At 39.2% G+C, this 24,938-nt stretch overlaps 2 protein-coding genes across 4 annotated transcripts in view; both read right to left on the bottom strand.

Moving 5' to 3' along the window:
• Nucleotides 1-508: 508 nt before the first annotated feature.
• On the bottom strand, nucleotides 509-6,471 carry LOC109479692. Its single transcript, XM_019781682.1, has 5 exons — nucleotides 6,206-6,471; nucleotides 2,215-2,431; nucleotides 1,487-1,592; nucleotides 806-1,027; nucleotides 509-512 (listed from the first exon to the last, which is right to left on the bottom strand). The coding sequence occupies exons 2-5, from the start codon at nucleotides 2,420-2,422 to the stop codon at nucleotides 509-511; spliced, it is 540 nt and encodes a 179-aa protein (XP_019637241.1). The 5' UTR covers nucleotides 2,423-2,431; nucleotides 6,206-6,471.
• Nucleotides 6,472-12,229: 5,758 nt separating this feature from the next.
• Nucleotides 12,230-24,938, bottom strand: part of LOC109480021 (tyrosine-protein phosphatase non-receptor type 11-like) — a 23,218-nt gene continuing 10,509 nt past the window's right edge. For all 3 annotated transcript variants that reach the window (XM_019782161.1, XM_019782163.1, XM_019782162.1), the window contains 12 exons: nucleotides 21,382-21,498; nucleotides 19,923-20,033; nucleotides 19,123-19,222; nucleotides 17,836-17,915; nucleotides 17,244-17,390; nucleotides 16,736-16,867; nucleotides 14,767-14,921; nucleotides 14,332-14,399; nucleotides 13,916-14,067; nucleotides 12,932-13,101; nucleotides 12,523-12,577; nucleotides 12,230-12,419 (listed from right to left, as the gene is read on the bottom strand). In XM_019782161.1, the coding sequence (XP_019637720.1) occupies nucleotides 12,378-12,419; nucleotides 12,523-12,577; nucleotides 12,932-13,101; nucleotides 13,916-14,067; nucleotides 14,332-14,399; nucleotides 14,767-14,921; nucleotides 16,736-16,867; nucleotides 17,244-17,390; nucleotides 17,836-17,915; nucleotides 19,123-19,222; nucleotides 19,923-20,033; nucleotides 21,382-21,498 (1,329 nt within the window). In that variant the 3' untranslated portion in view covers nucleotides 12,230-12,377. The remainder of the gene's footprint in view (nucleotides 12,420-12,522; nucleotides 12,578-12,931; nucleotides 13,102-13,915; nucleotides 14,068-14,331; nucleotides 14,400-14,766; nucleotides 14,922-16,735; nucleotides 16,868-17,243; nucleotides 17,391-17,835; nucleotides 17,916-19,122; nucleotides 19,223-19,922; nucleotides 20,034-21,381; nucleotides 21,499-24,938) is intronic.

Here is a 24,938-nt window from a genome sequence, read left to right as displayed (position 1 = left end):
TGGCAAGACACATTGATTTTTATATACAAACATGTATATATATTAACCGTTTTCAACCGTATACTGTTGAATGGCCCAGTTTTGTTCTTATGTTAGTCTACTGTGTTGCTGAAATTTTTGCTCAGCGTAGCTTTGTTTTTTTTTCTACTGTTGTTTTTTCTGATGCATATTTCACATTGTGAATACAAGAATATGCCTGTAAATGATCTTGTGTGGTCTCATTTATGCCTGTTATTGATATCCCTAGGATAAGACTGTGTCTCTTGAAATAACATGCTGAAAGTGGGCGTCTTGAAGTTAGTCTGATTTATTAGGTTGGTTAGAGCACCCCTGTCCCTTGAGAGAGCAAAAAATCTGGCTTTTGATTGGCTGATACATGATTCCTGGTTAGTTAGAGCACCTCTGCCCCAAGGGAGAGAGGTGCTCTAACTCACAAAATGGCCTACTATGTGGATTTCATACCAGCAAAATCCTCGCCCCTGATTGGCTGAGGGTAGATGGCTGTGCTCTAACTGAAATGTGGAGAGGTTACGTAAAGGTCAGATTTGGCTTTCAGTTGCCTTTCCGAAAAGTAAAGTGTGATGAAAAAGTCCACACCTGTAATTGATCATTACGTACTTCGAAAAGATTTGTCTTTAAGTTGCCTTTCGTAAATGGCAAAATATTTTGGCTTTATGCCTCTTTCCGTAGTTCGTTGATAAGTTGGCTTAAAGATATCTCCACCCCTAATGGCATAATGCCTCTTTCCGTAGCTCGTAAAATTGGCTTAAATATTGTTTTTGTGCTGTGAATATTCCACACAGACTTACCTCTGGTGCTGAGCCGGATGGAACCGGTGAAAGTGTGCGTCCCGTTGGTCATCTCGCACGTGTAGTTTCCCGCGTCGTCACGGTACACTTTCCAGAAGGTGAGTTTTTCCCGCTTGTCTCCAGTCTGCTGGATCAGTTCTGTGTTCTTCCACTTGTATCTGACCCCCTCCTTGTACCACGTGGTCGTCTGGAAATCCCAGCATTCTGAGTAAGGACACCTGGTGAATAGAAACAGGAATTTTGTAAATTAATATACTTCTCAGAGAGTGGTATGATTGGAAGATGACATACATTCTATTTGTTGGTATAAGAAGTTGGAAGTTGAGAAAGTATCGGTCCAGAGATCTAGAATTCTAAGTCAGGCGGACCAACAAAACTACCTGAAGACGCAGATGAATTCGAAGAATAGACAAATGACTATAGCGATGTAGCTACAAACGTTCGTAATATTCTTTTTTTTCGTGGTCTCTACATTTTCCCTGCTATTCCCAAACTGTTATTTTGAGGTCTTAATCTTATAACATCTTTCAAAATGCAATATCATGCTTCACTCAATCCATGAACAAAAAAATCTCGACCATCAGGTTTCAAAAAGCATGAGTGGATTGAATTTAGGACAATAACTTTCTTCTTTTTTATTTTTGTGACGATTTTCTCGTTAATGATAATGTACGTACGTGAGGATGGTAAACTCGGTAGTCACGGCACGATCGAAATGAAGGTCTTGCAGGTTGTCCTGCCAGCCGTCACATGGGTCGTAGGGATCGTATCCGGAGGAGTAGTCTGTGAAATGGAAAACAATTTAGTTTAGTGTCGGGACCGAAAGTACCTCACAAGTCGTGAGTTCTGTACGTCTGTGTTAGGCCATGTTGATTTGATTATATGGATGACATCCACGCGCGCATGAAAGTTTTCGACCATACTGTAAATCGTACAAAATAGTTGCAAAATGAGCAAATTTATACCATAAATTGCAACAAAAATATTGGAAAATGATACCAATGTCGTAGAATGCCAAAAAATCCAACGAACAAGACGAAAATGTAAAGAAATGAATTTGAAGACTAGATTATTCGCCATACCATACTCTGCGTCATTTGTTCAATCTTCATAATCACGTAGATTTCATAATGATAGCAACTTTTTTTGCCAAACTTTTTTTATCTGCACGCTCGCATCAGTTTTGTGGTTCCCAGGGGATGTCATCCATATAATCAAATCAACATGGCCTTAGCCTGCGGGGAGACCATTTTACCTCCAATTCGACCTTCACTACATGTTCTTCAGTTTGTGTTTGCATTTTACCTTCACTTCCTGTCACTTTACTGCATAAAATGACGACAAAGCAAAGGCGAACACTCAAAAACATACACGCCTAAAAGAAATTTAAGTTTTACCCACTCACCAGGGTAGTCGTAGTTGTACATGTATTCTGTCGATTGGGGTACAGTAGCCTGAACTGACGGATCGGTTGGAGTAGTCTGAAATGATGGTTCGGTCGGAGTAGCCATATTTGACGGTTCAGCTGTAGGAGGACTTGTTGTACAGGAACTGCTCAGCGCATGAAGTATCAGGATGGCAAGGCACAGCCACATTCTGTTTCCAGTTGGCATCTTGAATACCTGATGAATTAGATAACATTTTAACTCATCGATATCATGCTATCTAAAGAACATTTAAGTCAAGTCAATCTTTATTGCACAACAATTGTAAAGGGTACAATGCATGGCAAACTCTTCAGTACTACATATCTAGATAGCATCTACTCTCACGTCTGCAGTATTACTTACAAGTTCTAATTTTTAAATAGTATAATGTTATTTTCGATACATAGTCTATGTATCGAAAATAACATTATACTATTTAAAAAAAGGTAATATATAGTACATGTATATATATGGAACATGGCTTACATGATAATGTACATGTCTTAAGTTTTATATATGACTGTATATAAACTAGAGTGTACATCAGTTCAAACTCAGACAAATGCCCATTCTGTAACAACAAACAAAACCTAAACCACTTGTTCGTAGATTATTTTTACGTCACTGGTTATAGTTATTGGAATGACTTTTGCTCCCGGTGGCTTGACACCTATTGTCCTAACGAAAAATGGATATAATGTATGGTAAAGTTGACAAGCAGGAAAAGAATAGATACTTGAATCAATGTTTACTACGAGTATATGCAAAATACGCCACTTCAAGAGTGTATAATTGAACAACAAACCTTATTTCTGCCATACACTATTCTGCTAACTGTACATACTGCTCGAGACGAACATTCTTTGTAAGGCCACACCGACTTAATCTTATGGATGACATCGATCCTCTGAAGACCCCCAAACTATTGCGCGCGGGCGAATAATAAATTCCGGCCAAAATAAATATACTAAACCACAGGAATACAAAGCTGGTATTGTGAATTTGCGGCAGTACTTAGCGACGTATACGACATAGTCGGCACATACTGGCTTCTTGCGGAATTTATGAATTGGCACTGAACGTATGTACTGAGTTCTTGAGTCGTGGAGCCTGGGTGCCCGGCTCCGTATTGTCGCTAACTACCATGGACTGGCCCTGAGCCAGGCCAGAGTCTTAAAGGACGTGATATTTTTTTTCAAACAGGCGAAAATCAATAAAATTAAGGCAGTGTGGCCTAACCTGCGAAACTTAGGAACACCTCATGTATGTACGAATTAGGGGGGCTTGCCACAAGGTTTTGTTACAGTCCCATACCATGAAACCAACCATGGTCTTTTTTTTTGTTCGCCGCCGGCAAATTCTCACGCTACCGACAATGGTGTAGTTGTTTTCATGACACCTGTGTCAGGCCAAGGATTTGTTGCTTGCGTGTGTAAAGTCCAAAAGCACGAAGCACAAGAACTGTGATAGCTAGGGGCACATGTCTAATTTTAGAGAAAATGACGTATGGGATCCATATACAAAGAAAAACATTAAGATAAACTGGAAAGGGTACAGAACCAAGCCGCAAGATTCTGCACGAACAACTATGAAAGGGGTGCTAGTGTAACTACTCTCCAAGCAGAGGTTGTGGGGGAATGATCGTTAGCTTTTTATATATGGCCCTTTTTTGTCGGTACCCCCAGTCGGTGGCCGGCGACCTTCTCTAGCTAATGGATACTGCCTGGCCAATTTGATACTGTCTTTTTGCCACCGAAAGGGATCTGCTTGGAGATTAAATGTAACGGAAATGAAAAGAAACCTACGGGTTTGCGGAAAAGGCAGGCTAGCCTGGCACGCTTTGGGTTTACGGAAACCCGAAACCTACAGTAGGGTCACTGGAAGACAGACAAAGAATGTCCAGACTGTGCATGATGTACAAAATGACTAAAAACTGGTGGACGTACCAACCACTAAGTATCTGATACCAGCCCAGAACAGAACAAGAAACAGTTATGCCTTCAAACATCAGAGTTATCAACCAAGAATAAAAGATCATAGAGACGGTGTTTAAAACTCGTATTTCCCAAGAACAAATAGAGAGAAAGTACAGTGGTTTGCCGCACCCTGTACTTTCTAGCGGACCAAATCTAGCTCTCACTAGTAATTAAATTTGGCCTCAGGGACGAGAACTGACTAATTCAAAATAGTGGAGAGAGCTCCAAGGGAACTTTCCCTTCAACTTGGTGCCACCGAAACCACGCCAGATGACGTACATGTATTTTGAAATGAGTCTCGTTTCTATATATATAGCTATGAACAAATATTGTGTCTCCCTGCCTGCATAAATCGCACCCAATGCCCGCCGACAATGGAGGGGAGGGCCCTAGGGGCCCATGTTGTCCCGTGGACTGGAAGAAATAGTGTACTGTAAGACAGACAAACTGCTTCACGCCGTGCATTGTTAATAGCAAGGTCACTACACCTTCGGCTTGATCCCGTCATGGGAAAATAATTGTTTCACAGGAACCTTTTATCGAACTGACATTCTGTGGATCAAAATTGGCCAAAGCTAACTAGAACACGGACTCACAGGTACTTGGGTATCTGACAGAAGTAGTAACTTACTAGTACATTGCTTGTCTGAAGATAGTTAATCGGGGACGTCAAAACGTTTTATCAAACGCACCATTGTTCAATAGTCCATTCATTGTTCAATAGTTTATTCATTGGTTGGAAAGCACATGTCGTGTTTAGCGCTATAGCCTAAAGCTTTCCGAATACAAAGGGTGCGCCATACATGTAGGTGTACCGTGTACTGTCGTGTCCAAGTTGCCTTTATGACAGGAAACTTGTTGTATGTAGGAACTTACAATTTGATACGAAGTGCGGCACGCAATTTTCTGCCAAATTGTGGGTATATATATATATATATATATAATTTTTTTTTATTTATTCATTCACATGAAAAAAAGATACAGGACATGGTGGTGCCGCACTCAAGTGGAAAGCACTTATGTTGACGGCACCACTAAATAAATACATATAATAAAGAAAAAAAAAACAATCGCAACTTTAAGACAGGCAAAAAACAGTAAATACAAGAAATTCAAGAGCGCAGGTCCGGTTCCCCACCCAATGGTAAATGATGGCAAAGAGAGGACACAGTACATAAATAACAAAGGGGGAAATTGAAATCTTTTAAAAACGTTCTGATGTGGTGATGAAGTTTTGGGTAAGTGATAATATATTGGAGTTTACAACTGATGAGAATGCGGTACTGCCACGGAGTAAAAGGTCAGTTTTAGCGTTGTCAGAAAGAGTTGTAAAATCTAGTAGTATGTAGTCACCATGAAACGCACCAGTATCAAAATGACGTGTCGACAACAGCTGCAAGTTCTCAGGACTTTGGTCTCGCTCGCGCCATGATGTCTCTGACATACTTTTTGGCCTGTCTCAGATCGACTTGTATTAGCAGCCTGGCACCGCAAAGTACAGTTAGCTGACATTAAAAAGCGAAATTTTAACAACCAACTTGGCTAAGCAATAAAACGTACTGGTATTAGGTCTATACCCTGAAATAGCCTCTGCCGGGCTTCAGTGGTAGGAGATTAGTAGTAGAAAATGGCCAAATAGACAGATTATGTAAACACGTCAGGGGAGTTCACTAAAGTTCGCAGCGGACTTAAACTCCCCTGGCATGTTACATGTATCTTTGTATCTTGGCCAACTTTTAGTCTTTCCAGTCGCATCTGAATCCTGCTTGAGGCTATCCCTGGAGTGTCACACTCATACCGGCCGGGGTATGAAAAGTTTGGGATCGGACCAAAAAACACGTGTGCGCCACTGGAAGGGCAGCGGAAGCTCGTTTTTAACCGAAGTCGACATATAGCCTGGACAAAAAAACCGTCTCAGTTGTGTTTTTGTAGTAGCTTACTCAGAATAGTTCGCAAATAACTAACTGAGAACAACATATTAAATATTACTCACGATGTCTGGAGATCCTGTCACTCGGTGATTGATATGTGTAGGGTTAAATATGATATCAAAGGTCAGGCCCAACTTGTACCCGCGCTGGTGGGTGGTTGACTGCCCCCTCACCGAGTGTCCACGACAAGTCACAGTTCCAGGCCCAAGTCTGCCCTTCGAACTGAGACCCTCGTAGACGGCGACTGGGTGTATAAAACGGGGTTTCCTCGCCGAGTTTCACGGTACACGGGGCACCTTTATGCAAATTACTTCCTCCTACACCGGAAACTTGTGACGTCACGTACCAGCCTTCCCGCCCACTCCCGGTGACGTCAGTAGGTGCTAGACCAATGGCTGTACTCTAGTAATCTATTAATAGACTTTCCCCAAACAAACGGTGCTTTGTCCCTCAGTGTATCATATGGTGCCACAACGACCCTGAGGTAAGGTGAGGTATCATATTTTCATTTCCTTGAGACATGGAGTGGCATCATAAAACTAGACCCACACCCAGGATAAAGCCTTAGCTCAGGGCTATCCAAGTACAAGTTGTATTTGTCGGTCAGTCATGCTTATTATTTTTTTATGTTTACCGAAGTGTATGTTGTCCCAAACACTATAACCTCTGACCTGGCCAATGACATGATTTGTTGACGCCAATGACATGATTTGTTGACACCTGTCACCATGGTGACAGGTGTTGGGTTACATAATGTTGCAATTTCATGGTCTGCTCTGCTCCTGTCACCATATACTAGTAGTACATGTATATGAATGTGTTCGAGTAAAAATTAACAGAGCAGACCATGTCCGAAGGTAAACATTATACATTTGCTTTGTAAATGTTACTTCACTAGTTTTAAAGTTCTTTCTTTTTATTCATTTCAAGATAGAAAATCATGGCACAACAAAATTCATGACGCACATGCACGACAACAAAACTGATAAATAAAACCAGTAGACAATAAGGACAATAGAAATAGTTATGCTTATTTATGGTTATATGACTCTATTTTTATGTAACACAGTTAATCATTCTGATGACTATAAAAGATAAGAGCAAGGTGTTTTTCATTAAAATAGCATAGGATTTATTATATTAACATCGACATACAGCACATCTTTCGAGATGGAAGGATGCCTACAATACATGATAGTAATCATACATGTAGCTGGCTTCGTTTTCTTTCTTTTAATGCATTAATTAACGATCTAATGAACAGCTCCATACCCTAATAAGCTCAAAATTGTTGCAACGTCTTTTTTTTATCACACAATATTTTCACCTGTAGTAATTCCGTCAAATTGTACAGCATTCAATTTCAACTCCTAGCATTCTTCAATGGAATATGTGAGGACAATTATGGTCATTCCCTCAAATATCTTCTGACATGGAAAATTCTCAGAAGTTAATAATATGATTATTATTTCAATGCACAATATCTGAACTACTACTTTGATCATCATTTGATCACCATAACATACGTTCCATTGAAATCTAGCACACCTTGGTCCAGATATTTGACACCTTAGACCTTAGTAACCTGACTTCATTCTGCTAGCCTGACATTGACATTGTGCTCAGTAACAAGTTTGAGGTCAATTTTAGTTGTTGTTTTCGACAGATTTTTCAGTGAACTAAATGTTCTAAAAGAAGACAATATTTCAAGATTCATTGTATACACATCAACATCAGTTTGATTACTAGTATTACAAATCTGCCAAACAATATACATTGTGCCAAATCCATTCAGTTATACCTGACATTACTACACATAAGTTTACACAATAATCTGGTCAATGACTGGCAACAGCACATTAAAAATATTCCAAATGTCAAATGACTTTTCAAAGAGTATCAGAATTAAGAAAAAAGGAGTGGCATATACTATCAACTATTACACAACAAATCAAGCTGCAATTAAATCAGTTTCATCATATGTGCATAAAATTCAATAAAATTCTTGCAACAATCTTTGCTGTATATTGTGACAAGCATCCCTTTGCAAAATAACATTTGTACCTTGTTATAATCTTAACTGGAGTTAGCACAGGAAGCTAGTGAGCTAGAGGTCTATCAAGAATGCATAACATCATACAAAGACTCATTATCCAAATGTATAACTATTCCTGAAATACATAATGGCAACAACTGTTCATGGTATCTTAATCACAATGTAAAGTAGATTCCAATGAAAGTATAACATTGTCATATTTGCCATGAAAAATATAAACAATTTTGGCTCCCTAAACACCCCAAGATTGACCCAAAATGGGATGGTCCTCCTTTGAAGGATAACATTTCATTGGTCAAAGAGGACATGTGCACCACAAGGATGCATTATAGGACCAGATTTGATTGGAACATTGATTAGTTGCTATTCATGGTTCAACAAAACTTATATATGCTAGCAATTTCTTGTTCAATGCACAGGTGAATATTTTCTGGACATTTACAATTTCTGAGATGAGACGCAGCATACATGTATACTGTCACTGTTCTACTGATAATGTTTGTCAACTGAAGTAGAAGAATGCTTTAAAACAATATAAAATCTTTCAAGAGCTTCAATGTACCTAGCATGCATAAAACAAATTTAAAGAAGGAAACATCAAATTTTTTGGGCAAGATTTAACATTTAGGTCATAACATTCTGGTCCCATAGACCTTACTTATAATACAATAATTAACGTTACAAAGAATGATATTCCCCCTTCCACCTTTATCACAACCATCTTGGCTATTAATAATATTGTGCTGTTGTTATTTGTTTGCTTGGTAAAAAGCACAAAAATCTATACTGCAAAAATGAGTCCAGAGAATGACCAGGAAGGATTGACAGAAGTGTATGTCACTGTGACCAAAAAATAATTCAGAATAGTAAGATAAAATTAAAATATAATATGCATATGAAAACTAGTAAGGCCACACCAATTTAATTTGTTGGTTCTCGGATTCGCCTCTTCATTTTTTTCTGATTTGCAAAAAAAAAAATTTGATTCTGGTCCTGAATCGACTGAAAAATGTTCATGTTTTGCCCCCAACAGTTGAGGAAAGTCCTTTTCTTCCTAGTTGTTACAGTTTTCCCATCTATCATTGCAGTGATTAAAAGTTCAAAATTCAATGTTTAAATTTTAACTCAGCCTTTTGTGTTGACTTCATGGCTCATTCCGTAGCATTTAAGCCTATAATGGGATGCCAAGACCTGTTTTTATTTTTATTTTTTTTCGCCCTGTCGCTTCATATTTTTTCAGAAAAAATCTGAGAACCAACAAATTAAATTGGTGTGGCCTAAACCATCCATTGGCAAAACCCTAATCCTGAACATGAAGTTGGTAAGTACAACCTGTACTCTAGTATCTGACAGCTATAAGTACTCTTTTTCAGAAGTACGAGGTGGATTTTTGAGATGGATTTTTAATGTGGCTTTTTGGGGTGGCTTTCCTCAGTCTTGACTGACTGCATGTACATGTACATGTACTAATTATGTACTAGGCTGGGCAGTCAACACCAAACATTGCCTGGTTTCCTGTGGTTCCAGGTATTGTAGGGAAGGGTCTGCTTACGTCATCTGGAAACGTACCAGTCACGCAACGCGTTTGTTTGGTCTGACTGCTTATATAGCAAACATGAACTGGCAAGTAGCCTTCGGGCATGATTTTGCAAATACAAATTTTCTCAAAGAATATACTATCCATAGATCTACACAAATGGAAGCAGGAAATGGTATTAACAGCAAATAATGATGTTGACAAGAAAGTAAACCAAAGAAAGATTTTCACAGAAATCTTCATGCTAATCCTTCCTGGCACACCTCTTATTATAAGCAATGTCACATTATTAAAATTTACAGGAACAATCTTTATTGTTCATGAATGTTACATCCTCATGCACATACATTCATGAAAGGAATAATTATATATGATCATTCATAATACCTGTGAGTACAGATTCTGGGTAAGATTTAACTTTCTTCCTGCTGCCTAACCTTGTAACCAATAGAGAATTGGCAGCCAAACAGCTACTTCTGTGTGCTTCAAATTAATTAAAAGTAACATGGATTGTGAATGTAGAAAGAGGAGGATGTAAAATTTAATGATTCAAAAGGGTAAAACTTAAGAAACCTGCACAATAATGCCTTCAAGAACAAATCAAAACTAAGGGTTACACAGAAAGTCAACTTTAATACAGACAAAAAAATCAGTCTAGCAACCTTTGTCGATGAACAACAAATACATGTACCATACATGTACATCATACATGTATCATGATGAAAAACTTAAACTTTTCTCCAACTCAAAATTTGACTCACCAGACATTTTTGACTGAATCACTCAGTCTTCCTCAACTATCTGACCCAAATGCTGTGGACACGTGATTTTTCCCACGTGTGACGTCAGCAAAGGGTCCACAGGATTTGGGTCAGATAGCTGAGGAAGACTGAGTGATTCAGTCGAAAATTTCTGGTGAGTCAAATTTTGAGTTGGAGAAAAGTTTAAGTTTTTCATAATGTAAGTTACCAACTCAGATGAACTTTCATGCTGATACATGTATCATGATAAGAAAGGAAATTGCATAAAGTATACTAAGTAATTAGATGTCTCCTACTGATTTAATACACAAAACACAATCAAGTTTTTGGAAAGATGCTGCTTTTCTACAGTAAGAAAGTGTGATTTACTGGGTATTAATATTCAAGACTGATTACCAAGAATATTTCTATATATATATTTATAAGGGCTATAAGCACATTTTAGTCTATGTTTGGCTGTATTATTCCAGCTGATGCAACCAAAAGTTCACCTTGCAACACAAAGCATATATAAGCCACATTGTACAACATTCACAGAGCCATAAAATTTACAAACAATTGTACAAAACACAGATAGGTTGAGCTGATTTACAACTTTGACTTTATATGTGATACAGAAATGTTACTGGGAGAGGAAAATGTTTGATTTCGAGTTGACATGAGAGAGAACACAGCTGTGGCATAAGTCAATGGAACAACCAATACATTGCTGGCTTAGAGGGCCAGTCTGTAATGTGATAGTCAGTAGCCATGTTGGTGTTTTGGGCTAGCAAATAAGGCCACACCGACTTAATTTTATGGATGACATCCGTGCGCGCATTGATTTTTGCCTGATCAACAAAAAAAAAAAAATCACGTCTTCCGAGGCTCTGGCCTTACTTTTGGCCTGGGTAGTCCAAGGTAGTTAGCGACAACGAAGCCGGTGGTAACTCTGGAGGAAGGCATCCAGGCTGCCGAAGCTCCACGAGTCAAGAACTCAGTACATGTACGTACAGTGTCGATTCATGAAGTCTGCAAAAAGCCAACATGTGCCGGCTTGTCGTATATTGTACATCGCTATGTAATGCGCCAAATTCATAATAGCGGCTTTGTATTCCTGTGGTTAGTAGCATTTTTATTTTTGGCCGGTTTTTTCTTTTTTTTCGCCCGCACGCACTAGTTTGGAGGTTTCAGAGGATGTCATCCATAAAATTAAGTCGGTGTGACCTAAACAAGTAATTTGTGACCTGTAATAGACTCTTGCATGGTCCTCTTAAAGTATGGTGGATAAACACTGACCAATGTATATATATGAAAGAGAAGCATTTTTAAATTGGATGTCAAAAACTTTTTTTCACTTCATTATTTATGGACAAACATTAGATGTTGTCCTAGATTTGACACATGATTCTTGTATCCTAATATTGGTCCTCATCAAATTTCATTTAAATATAACTACATTTCAATTATACTTATTTGCATTTTTAAAGCAATGTGATACTCAGAATTATTCCTCTCATAATTGACTAGGAAAAAGCTCTTTCCAACAAATATCATAAAATTCTAAAATTCATAAATGCATTCAGAATTAGCAATTTGAAGTTATGTATGTCAAGTCAAGTAAATAAAATACGATAATAAAAATTTCCAAGGTTTCAAAATTAATATGGTGATACTGGAGTCAATTTATGATCATCAGATTATTTAGCTGTGAAATTTTCAGGGAATTTGTTGCACAACATGACAAAAAGAATTGTACTATTTCATTGTCTCCACAGCTGTGATGCTCTTCTTACGTCAACTTTCATTGGTCAAACTGAAGACTTTCAAACTGATGCTGTTCACTGCAGGTATGTGATTGGTGTGGTTGAAGTCTATCCCCAGAAGAGTTGAAACGACTGTTACGTCGGCTTCTTGGGTACAGGAGGTTCCCGGAAGTTTTGCTGCAAGGGAAGCAAACGAGAAACATGAATGTAAAATTGAGCTCAAGTATTTCGATGCTTACATCAGGTCAAACTTACATATAACAGTTACATGATACTGTACCTTTTCTCTCAGTTTTCCAACATTCTCATACACTGGTTTCTCTGGCTCTGGAGTCCTGTAGGTATGAAAAATAGGGTCAGTAAGTCAGTAGGATATGAAAGAGGAAGGATTATTTTTATCAGTTTTTGCCTCAAATGTCAACTTTCATGGCATCCCTGTTTTGTTTTGTTTTTCACACAGTCTTACATGTATGTCCTTGGTCACAATTACATAAACCTGAAGTAACAAAAGGGAAATAAAAGGACTTTGTTGACTGTTCTAAGAATTTATGGTATCTTTTATTTGAACTGCAGACTGTGAAAAACTGAAAGATATTGTCACAATAGCAGAGTCTGACATAGTAGAATAGTTAAAATCCCAAACATTACTTGCTACTGTAATGCTTCAGAGTTGTATCTAGTGGACTGACTGTGGAAGTGTCTTGGCCTGTTCCGGTCTGGGTGCGGTTGGAGGGCCGGTTGAGACCGGTGGGATGGCTGGAGAGGTGGGACCGGGCGGGGGTTTGACCAGCCGGGGGTCCATGCCTCCTGCATCCTCGTTGGAGTACTTGATGTTGGTGTAGTCTCTTCCTGCAACTTTCTGTGGGAAAAACATAAGGTAAGGTAAGTAAGGTAATGAGGCAAGGTAAGGTATTAGGTAGGGTAAGGTAGGGTAGGGTAGGGTAGGGTAGGGTAGGGCAGGGCAGGGCAGGGCAGGGCAGGGTAGGGTAAGGTAAACGTAAGGTAAGGTAAGGTAAGGTAAGGTAAGGTAAGGTAAGGTTAATGTAAGGTAAGGTAAGGTAAGGTAAGGTAAGGTAAGGTAAGGTAAGGTTAATGTAAGGTAAGGTAAGGTAAGGTTAATGTAAGGTAAGGTAAGGTCAACGTAAGGTAAGGTAAGGTAAGGTATAAGGTAAGGTAAGGTTAATGTAAGGTAAGGTAAGGTAAGGTAAGGTAAGGTAAGGTTAATGTAAGGTAAGGTAAGGTAAGGTAAGGTAAGGTTAATGTAAGGTAAGGTAAGGTTAACGTAAGGTAAGGTAAGGTAAGGTAAGGTAAGGTATAAGGTAAGGTAAGGTAAGGTATAAGGTAAGGTAAGGTAAGGTTAATGTAAGGTAAGGTTAACATAAGGTAAGGTAAGGTAAGGTAAGGTAAGGTAAGGTAAGGTAAGGTATAAGGTATAAGGTAAGGTAAGGTAAGGTATAAGGTAAGGTAAGGTAAGGTAAGGTAAGGTAAGGTCAGGTCACTATCTGGGGCAAACTCAAGTAATGTCCCACATAAGTGAGAATGATTAAAGAAGTTGGAAAAGTTGACTTTTAAATGCAGACACAATCCAGCCTATTACCGCAAGTCTCAGTCAGCTATACAATGTATGTGGTGTAACAAATAAAGTTCAAAATGTGACGCAGTGAAGAACTGACCGTCTGTGCGGCTATTCTCTTGGACACCGTCTCAATGTGGTGCTGCACGGCCATGTACACAAACTTGTACTGAGCCTCTGTCTGCACCATTCCTGACCGCTGGGTCCGCATGTGCTGGATGGTCTTCTGGATGTCAATCTCACAGTCCAGACCTGGAACAGTTACAACATGGTTCTCTTTACTTTTCGATACCTTTTTACATGAAAAATAGTGTCTGGAGGTGACTGATTTATTGCATGTGTGAAGTGACTGTGTGTTTGTGTGCGCCTTCTACAAAAAATACAGTATATGCACATGGTCTACAGCATGTCTGAACACTGTACAAGTCATAGTACCTAAATTGTAAACTGTTCAATTGGAAAATATGCTAAACGCATACTGCCAACATTGTACATCTTGCTTAGATAATGACTTACCAAATTTCTTGATCAGGTTGAGGATGATGTCAACAACGATGAATGTGCCAGTTCTCCCAATACCAGCACTGAAAATAAAGAGGTACATGAAGATGGAATTGAACCAATTTCTCTCCCCATATTTAGATTAACCCTCAGTGCAGAAGGATTTAATTCAGGTTGTCTTAAAATTAGGATTAGAATAATATAAATGCATTTTCAAGTGCACCAATTTGTAGTTTAAATAGTGTCATTGGTAATCAATTCATTTTATTATTTTTTTACTGTCAAATCTTTATATGTTTGTGATGGTTTTATTTTGTTTTTCACAGTGACTTTTTCACTGTGAATTCATTACACCAATAAACATGCATTTCCAATGTATTACAGTAACTACTGTGCTACAAAATTGTTTCAAACACAAACTTCCCCACTACATAACAGAGTGCCCAGTACCTGCAGTGCACTACCATTGGTCCCACATCCGGGATGTTCTCCTGTTTGGTGTTTGTCTCGTGGAGGAAGTTCAGCACACAGCCAGGGTCCCCGGGGACACCATGGTCAGGCCACGCTTTGAAGTGGTAGTGGTAGATGGTGCGCGGGGGGTTGTTCTAAAAATACAAAAATACAAAATGCAGATACCGGTAGTCACCATTGGGCGAGGACTTTTGAATTTATTTATTTATTTATTTCATCTTAAGACGGCTGGTTAGCCCCATTCAGATTACATTAGCTGTTTTCCAAGGGGGCCCAGCAAAAATTACACAAGACATTGTTACATACAGTAAGACAAGAGTGGACAACATACAGTAAACATAAAAGTCTGATGCGTCAAAACAGAGTCATAGTCATATACTCAAAGTCCTAGCCGTTCAAAGGTCAAAAGCACGAAAATCAAGGAAAGCACCTGTTCACTTCCACGTGTCCAGAGCTGGCTATTCAATCAGTGTGTTAATAATATCATCTTTTGATGCTGTTAACTGATACATATAGAATACAACATGGTGTATTCCATATCGCCCGAGGTATCAGCCCAACCGTGATGGCCGGAGGGAGATCCGATTCGTGGGAGGGCTGGGACCAAGGGTGATGCAGAATACACAGCGTTGTATTTTATATGTTATATCCACCAAAAAAAGACACATTTCAATGATATGTGCCCAAATTTGGTGTCCCTAAACAAAAAATTGTAAAAACATCCAACACACACAAAAATCATCAAAATTATTCTATGGAACAGTTTTAGGTACGTTTTGTAGTGATTATGTTATATCATCTCACTAACAGAGCATGCTATGAATAGCATTTTATATTTTAAATTTCTGTCCTCCCTCATAATCATGCAACAATCCAACGATTCAGTAATTATACTGTCACAGCAACTAGTTACCTGTCAAAATATTCCAATCTTGACTGAAAAATGTCCTGTTTACTTTATATTCCATGCAGGTGGTAGGAACTAAATATTTATAGGGCTATTTTGGGTTTCAGATATGAATAAAGATATTTTGATCTTCTGATTGTAATCTGAAAAATTTGATCCCACACTTCAAACAGACACCAGATTTCACTAATCAGTTGTGGCGTCTGTGTGGTGTAGTGGATAGAGCGTCCGACTGTCAAGCAAGAATACCCAGGTTCAATCCCCAGGGCTGGACCCAGATATGTCCGGACATGCACCCAGACGTTGTGCCCTTGGGAAAGGCACTTAACACGCATTTCCCCCCTCAGTTAGAGGGATCCTAGGCCCTACTAGGGTTTGGGTTGGCGTTAAGAAGAGCATCCAGCCATAAAAATCCTGCTTCAAAAAAAGACTTGCAAGCACGTCTAACCCCCGGTTGGGGAAAAATAATGTTAAATTTGGTTTTAAAAAAAGTTCAGCTTGGTTCGTTCAACCTGTTAGGTAAAAAACGGCATAAATGTCCCTGGCTCCAAAGTGTGACAGATCTTAAATCTGTTAGACCTGCTTAAATCTGTTATATGTTTCCCACATTAGGACCTTTGAAGCTGATACAAAATGTAAGATTAGTTTCCAAGTATCCTAGTTCATCATTTTTCAGTCAAACATTCTCCTCAATCAGTATTTTTCAAGGAAAGATATGCAAAACCTGCTTAAATCTGTTTCCCACGTTAGGACCTTGGAAGCTGATACAAAATGTAAGATATTAGTTTCCAAGTATCAATCACTTTATATATACTACTGTCATGCTGTTGTGGAGTGTCCATACTATGAGTGTATACAAATTTGTACTGCTTTTGGCATAACTTAAGACAAAGGAATTTATTAAGAAATAACTATGATAGATAATAATATTCAATGTAAAAATGATCACTACATTGCTGAATATAGCTTTAAAAATTTTTTGCCTGTTTTAAATCTTAACTTCAAGCCATAGACAGTAAGAATTTGCCAAACACGCCATACCTCCCCTTCCTTTGTGACCTCTAGTTCCCTCAGTGTGTAGTCTGGGAAGTTGGTCTCAGACAGGTGCCTGATGAGGAGGGTTCCGTACGACTTCTTAGTCCCCGGCTCAGGCCAGTACCTGGTACATTTGTTCTGAGGAATAGAGGGAAGGGAAATCTCACAGTAAGGCAACAACTGCAATAGAATTTGAGAAAATAGTACTAGATATTTATGGCTTTCACATCTATGGGTTCTCCTTTCTTGAAGATTCAGAGTAGATGACAAAGCATTCACAACCTAATAAAAACCTAAAAATAAAATATACAAAACCTATGAAACCTATGATATAAATTCTATTAAGACGCATCAAATATCAAATGCAGGTGGCGCAATAGATGCTTAATCAGTATAAAAGTACATATTTATTGAATAAACCATGTGTTTTTCTTCCTCCAAACTGATGGCATGCTGTATAAGTATATTTTGATTATAATATCATAGAATCAACCAATCAGAACAGAGGTTTTACCTTGCCCCTTTCGACCTCCTTGGTTGTCATGACGATGACCCTTGTGTTCTCCTGCCAGATCATCTTCCAGTAGTCGTTGACGGTGGCTGGGAGGCAGCCTTGTGTGGCGATGTACTGTTTCTTCCGTTCACCATCCTCCCCTTCCGGCTATAGGATCATCAAGTTGTCATCAATATGTCAGTTAAACAGTCAAATGTTACGAAAAAAAAAAAAATGGTAAATTCCTCTCACCCACCTCGAGCTCTCTGCTGTCGAAAATACACACACTGTTGTCAGGGTTCAAAATACTAGGTACTGTGCAGGTATTTCTGATGTCTACCTGCACCTAACCTGCACTGGTCCATGTACTGGGTATATGTAGGTTAGTGCAGGTAAAATTGGAGCTGTGCAGGCATTTCTGATGTCTACCTGCACCTAACCTGCACTGGTCCATGTACAGGGCATATGCAGGTAAAATTGGACTTGTGCAGGCATTTCTGATATCCTAACCTTCACTGAGCCATGAACTAGATTTATATTTAACATGTAGGTACAAAAATTGATGAAACAGAAGCAATCTTAAAGTTTTAGTGTGAAACATCTGGAAACTCACCAGTACATAGTTGGCGTTGATGTACTCTGCACAGGGGACGTTGACGTCTATGTCCTTCAGTTTGACTCGGGTCTCATCAACTGGAGAAGATGTTTATCAATGTCAGTGATACAGAGATACAGAACCTACACGTTTGTTTGTTTGCTTGTTAGGATCTCAATTACTAGTAGTGTAAATGCCTCACTATTCTTCCTCGAGTATGTAGTGAATCACCAACTTTCAGATAGTAGTATTTTGACCATTGCACATTGGGGCATGCCCCTACTGTTTTTCAAAAGGTGTTGTTGGTTTTTTAATATGCATGGGGCGTGGCTCTCCCCAAAGCACGGGACCTCCATTTAACATCCTACATGTATCTACAGGACAAGCTTACAGGACATTAGCAAAAATCAAGCAGCTTTGTGAACTTTTAAAGTACAAACTTTGAAACAAGAGACATCCTTTATCAAAATTACAAGGGATTAGTGGATTATAGTTGAAACTAGAAAGGCCAATATTTGCTTTGGAGCAAATACAGCGATGGGTTCACCACATTTTACGACATGGCAGGGAAAGAATGGGAAACACAAGGGAAAACAATGATTTACATTGATATAACTATAATATGAAGTAAAATACAACTAAAACAACAGTTGGATAGCTATTCCCTACTTTATTGGTTAGGATTTTTAATTGCATAATGCAAACTGTTGATTTTCAAAATAAAAAAAAAAACGTCCATGCCCGGCATTCCAATGCTGGAGCAGGAAAGCTTGAAATACCTACCAAAACACTTGAATACAGACATACTGTCAGTATGGAAATGCTTCTGTGCAGGTGTTAATCAAGTTAAATCCCAACAGCCAATCAGCAAGAAGTATAGAGGAAAGCTGCATGCCTATTGGATGATGCCCTGCATACCATTCTGATGACTCATGCCCAAACGTGGTAAACAAGGCAGACTAACACAGTAATACATTTGCTATAACACAGCCAAAAAACTCAAATAAAACCATTCTAAAAGCCTGTATCACAATAATTTAAAAAACGCCTAGGGGTATTTGCCCACTGTACCTCCATACCAAATTTCAGGACCTTAGGCCCTAAAATGAAGAAGCTGAATCCATTTAAAGATATGGCAGGAGGAGGAGGAGGAGGAGAAGGAGAAGAAACATCAGAAAAAGCAATATGGTTTCACCACACCACTTCGTGGTGTGGTGAACCCATAAAAAAAGATATATATTAGTAAGAACATTGACAGAAAATCATTAACAAGTTTGTTTCTGAGTCAGAATTTTAAGCACTTACACGGCAGAATGTTCTTGTATCTGTTCTTGGTCTTGTTCTCAGGCCGGGCTCCTTCCTTCCTGCTGCGAGTGTCTTGTCGGCATTCTTGCTGCTGCAAAAACTGGAGGGACAAAATATTCAACAGGTTCAGAGAAGCACAACTACATATTTAACTGTAGGATTTCTCCGAAATATTGAGTACTAAGTGTTCCCTTCGTGTTTAGCAGCTATAACTGATGTGAACTGGGCTTCACATCTGTCAATTCAATTTCTTCTTTTCCAAAAAAAACTACAAAAGAATGCACAGTGATTGCTGAAAACGTCATAATCGCAGTACGTAGTGCATCATTTCAAAGCCTTTCGTGACCAAAGGAATGTGAGAGGTCAACATTTGTTTTATTGATCTTTATCCAAGGACCAGGTGAAGGATTTTCTACATCTGTTTAAAGGCATCTAATGCAATTTCAGGGCAGCAAAACAGAAAAAAATATTCTGGATGAGAAAATCTGTCTGATATAATTGACATTTACTGCCATTTCTTAGCATTTTTTTGTCATCATTTCAAATTGAAGCATTTGAAATACTGGTAGACCAATACATTATGTACGTGAGGCATCTCTTTATTTTTTGGTACCGCCCATAAATAGCTACAACCTAGGATACAAAACATGCAGTCCGTTTCCAGCGACATTATGATAGCATTTTTGCCTCACAGATATCACACTGAGTATGCTATGGAGTAGAGTTCCTTCAACTTTCAACATTAGACCAGAAAATTGACTTTGGAAAATCAGGTTTTGTCGCACAGAAATTAAGGTTACCTCAAACTCCTCCCAGAAGCCTGCCTTGCCCTCGTGAACGGGGTTGTCCTTCTGTAGCTCCTTGACTCTGTCCTCGATACTGGAGGCGTTGATTCTGGTGGCATTGAAGGGCTGAAGGACACAGCAACAAAACAACTCTAATTTCTAGACTAAATAACTTCAAGGTTTACTAGTAGTTAACTATCTTAAGTATAAATTTACTATTTTAAAATGTTTCAGCGACATGATTTTATCAACAATTTGTATATGCTATGTTCAAACATGGGTGCAACATACAACTACTCAGAGCCCAACATTTTTACTTTTTTTACAATGTATGTACTTGTGAAATGAACCATAGATATTTAACCATTAACCATACATTTATGTAGTCTTCATAAAATTATGAATCTTTATTTCAATGCTGTGCCATCTTTCTCTCTTGGAACATTTTGTCCTGAATGTCTTTTTAAAAAGAAAACACAACAAACCTGGAAACTGGAATGAAAATGGCTTAGAGGGTAGCAAATACTGTAAATCTTGAAAGTTTCACCATTTTAATTTTGCAGCTTTTGTGGTGACCTCTTCACTGCGAATCTATGAGACTGCTGTACTACAGAATTGTTTTCACAGAAAATTCAAAACATCACAAAAATCTAGAGATAGGGGAATTCTTTTTACACAACCAAAGAGTCTCACCTCGCTGACGTTTCGGTGTCTGTCAGACACCTTCTTCAGAGCTTCTGACTGGAGTACTGCATCTCGCCGCTATATGTAGCCGATGTAGGTGGCGCTTTTGCGGCGAGAACACTATCCCAAACGTGGCTTAGTTTGTACCCCCCCTCGTCCCGGAGTGAGACTCTTTGGTTGTGTAAAAAGAATTCCCCTATCTCTTAAGTTTTACCAACCTGATGAAACTATTTTCGGAAATCACGAAAATCTCCTTTTCCCTCCAAAATAAAACCACCACAAAAGTAAATGAATTTACAATGCCAGTCCTATGTTATTACCGCCGGGGGAGGAGACATCCTTCCGCGGAAGGGTTTTGTGAGAGATTTAGATTTTCATGTTCACAGCTGTTTCTCGCGTTTGGGTGGACGGATTCTTCTGAGACTCGGTATATGTTTTGCTATTGGGCTGCAGATAATGCACTTTCTTTTGTTTTTATTGTATATGTGTTTTCAGGCGTGAAAATGGTGCCTTTTGGTGGCCCCAGAACACCCCTTTGAGCGTGAAAGTGGTCGCGACCGTTGACCTTTGGCGTGTATTAGGTATTGTCGGTCTCGTCCACGAAGGTGACCCCTCGCACACAGGGGTGTCCGGTCTCGATAAATTCTTTGTTTAAAACCCTTATCCTGCAGCGCGCGACAATTGTTGTTGTAAACAACATATAAAAATATACATTTTGTTGTACAATAAAAAGCCCAGAGGTATAAAATCTCAGATTTTACAAATTTTGTTTTATCTTTTTATACTGTACCTGTTTAAGGTGTACAACAGTCCCTGAAGTCTCGACCATGGGGTTCTTCTTGTAGTGTTCCACCAGATCAGTCAGGCTGTCAAACTTTTCACCCCCTCCTACATCATACTTCCCATCCTATGGTCAAGCACAGCACAAAACAAGGGCACGGTGGTATATGTACATGTATGGTGAGGAACAGTGATTTATAAATAATTGTAGACAGTGTTCAGACTGTGAGAAGTTAGGCTTACAATAAACATGCAAAACCTGTTGGGCCTCATTTGTTACAGTGTACAAAATACTTTTTTGAACCAGATTGCCCAGTGGGCAACCTACGGTAAAAATTAGGTTGCCCATCAGAATTTTAGGTTGCCCCACCTATATAAGTTACTACTTTCCTCAAATTAAGTAATGTTACTACATAACCTTTGACAATATTTCTAACAGCCTTTAGTTAACTGATACAAGTAATAGCCATTAATACCTAAAATGAAAAAGCATCTGCCAGATACAGTGGTGCAAGCCATGTGGGCATGATTGGGGGGGGGGCATTCTCAAAATTCAGGTAGCACACTGGGCTACCTAGGTTCAAAAATAGGTTGCCCCAAGTAAAATTTGATTGCCCAGGGCAACTGGGCAACCAGGTATTTTGCACGCTGTGTTAGTACACATGTGGTACAACACATGTATATTTACATGTGAACATACACAACAAACTTGTTGACATGAAAGTATGTCTTATGTACCTACTGTACATGTAAACATCCAGTATACATGATTTTATGTACAGTTTCAAGAACACCAAAAGTTAACCTACGAAACTAAGTATCCATTCGAACAAAAAAGTCATGCTACATTAAATTTTGAAATAATAGTGTACCATGACAGTCTATTCTTATTTGCAAGTGTTACAAATATAATACAGTAATGCTGTAACCAAGGACACTGTACATGTACAGTACCGTTCGCGTTATAGTTAACCGGGTACCCCGTTACTAACGAGTTATTTTTTCGTCAGAAAATGGTTAGAAAATCGTCAGTATTTGGTTAGATTTTCGTCAGAAAATGGTTAGAAAATCGTCAGAAATTATTTCTAACGCGTTACCGTTTGCGTTAATGTGATAGGGTCGGATTTCATGTTTGTTTTGCGCGCCGACAAGACAATAGCAATTTGCCACCTCCTGGGGCGTCCGCTAATGTGTTGCGATGTTGCCCCTTGAAAAATAACAGCACCAGAGGCAAGTGGACATGTGATTCGTAAAATAACTTTGTGGTTTATCCATGTGTCGACTGTGTGAAGCGAATTGTGCTATCTTTTAATGCTATTCTATAGTTATTTCTAGCGGAAAATTAAAACAAAGTGTAGCAGTGGGCAGACGATGTCTTGTACATTTTGTACCAGCGGCGGCCTACCGCTCTCACAGGACGTCATGGGACGTGACGAAACAAGAAATATCTGCCGCAGAAGAAATATAAATCGGTAACTCATGCCTTAAATTCACGGCGGTTTTTGACTCAAAAGAAAAATTATTATAATTTTTGTAAGGCGCGCGGCTTACTAGTACTAGCGGCTTTAATACTCACGGTAAAATGTACCGTCACTCCCGGCGCAAGGACTCGGTTCGCCAGCTGAGGACTTTCCACAACCATGATGATATCATAGTTAATAAAGGAATATATAATATCATGTTGAAATGATAATTGTAATACATGGTTCTATTTAATAGCGGTAGTTTTGTTTCTTATTTTGAGGGGGGAAACTGTCAAAAATCGAGGGAACGCAAACTGAGATCGGCTCACTTCCGGGTGCATAACGCCAAAATTTCTCGACGATTATATAAAAATGACCACTCATTTGCCGCCTACGGTAGCGTGTACATGGTAGTGCGATCATATCGTGCCAAAGTCAGCGTCAAACGTCAGAAAATCCCCGTAAAAATATAGTTGCAAAACACATTTCCCGCGCACTCAGGGCCGGTCGCCCTGGCCGCTGCCTCCCTGTGTGCAGCATGCTCATTATAATATGCAAGTAGCTACGCTCTGATTGGTTCACCTTAGATGACCTGCGCTGTGATTGGCTAGAACGAAGCCCGTTGCATGCTGGGGCGCCCTTCCCCGCGCGAAATGATCTCGAGAGAGCCACATTTACGCTGGTTTCTACCTTATTTCTACGACTAATTAGCAACATCCTAGTGACGAAATGCGTACTCAAAAGAATTTTCGGGAAAAAAGATATATGTACATGTGGATTTGTTGTGCCTTTGGCGTAATTTTGTTGGTCACATACAACGTAATGTAACACGGAAGTGCATGGAGTCGGAGTGGCGGCACGGCTTTCCGTCCCACTCTAAACAAAACTCCAAGGACATAACAAAACTCCCCAAAACTGGTCAATAATTAGCCATAAAAATGTTGGTGGGCACGTGTAAATATGCTGCCTTTTTTCGAGTGTCATAGGAATTTTCCACGATGTTTTTGCACATCCCTAACGTTACCTCACGCCCGCCGCCTATTATGTACGGCGGACCGGGGCATTTATAACTTCAGATCATCTACTGTAGGTTTGCTTATTCGGTGGTAAAATAAGTTAACAGAGAAAAACAGCAAAACAAAGTTGACAAACTATAGAAACGCTTGCCTGGGCAACAGTGACAAAAGAAAATGTCTATCAAATTGAATTGCGCCGGTGATCGTAAAACGTTTTAAACGTTACAATATAGTAAAATGCAGGCTAGATCAACGTTCCTTCCGCTGTTCCAGCGGTGTGTATCGGTAATTTCCCGCCCCGCATGAGGTAAATTAGTACTCCTCCCATTATTCTGTGATGTTACCGCTGCCTGCATATGAATGCAGAAGTCTAACGGAAAAGTAACGGAAAAGTAACGGAAAACTTACGCAAAAGTTACGGAAAACTTACGGAAAAGTAACGGAAAAGTAACGGAAAAAAAACGCGTTAGTAACGGCCGTTAGGGTAACTATAACGCGAACGGTACTGTATATGGATATTAAAATGTCCTTGCTATAATGTTGTTCATCTTAGCACCACTGTCATCTCACCACCAGGAATGTAATGTGGACAATTATCCATAGCAAAATTTTTTAAGCTTGTTGATTTTTTTATGTTTGAAGTTTATCCCAAACAGGGCCTATAAAAAAGATTCAAACTGCAGTGCACCAATGTAAGGTTTAGAATCACTAAAACTAGTACTTAAGTTGGTTTTGGTTTCAAAACAAATGAAATTCCTTTCAAATTTGCACAACAAGTACATAATATATTCTATCTTTTGATCTAGCCGCGGCGACTGTTGCAGGGCTTCTCTTGCTTGCAGTCTTTTACATTAGCCCTAACAACAGTCGCGGAGCGGTGCATTGGGCCAAATGAACAAACATGCGTTTTACCGTGCCGGAACACTTTGAGACCGAAGTTTGCACGTCCCTAGATTCCTAACAGCCTCACCTAACGTGCCGGGGTGTTTTGCGCGTCAACCGGCCCCTGCGTGACTTGTACCGCCACTATTTGCGATCGCTCCCCACGTAAAACATAACAGTTGCCGCCATTTTGATTGGAATCAGCC

The sequence above is a fragment of the Branchiostoma belcheri genome, unplaced genomic scaffold, assembly GCF_001625305.1.
Source record: "Branchiostoma belcheri isolate BF01 breed outbred unplaced genomic scaffold, Haploidv18h27 scaffold5, whole genome shotgun sequence".
NCBI lineage: Eukaryota > Metazoa > Chordata > Leptocardii > Amphioxiformes > Branchiostomatidae > Branchiostoma > Branchiostoma belcheri.
This window is presented reverse-complemented; position numbering and strand designations above follow the sequence as displayed.

Bases quoted from the DNA above. Each gene is read 5' to 3' on its own strand.
- LOC109479692 (XM_019781682.1), bottom strand. From the start codon at position 2,422: ATGCCAACTGGAAACAGAATGTGGCTGTGCCTTGCCATCCTGATACTT. The intron at 1,593-2,214 runs GTGAGTGGGTAA...TCCATTTCACAG, and splicing joins GTACAACTACGACTACCCTG to ACTACTCCTCCGGATACGAT. The intron at 1,028-1,486 runs GTACGTACATTA...TCTATTCACCAG, and splicing joins ACCGAGTTTACCATCCTCAC to GTGTCCTTACTCAGAATGCT.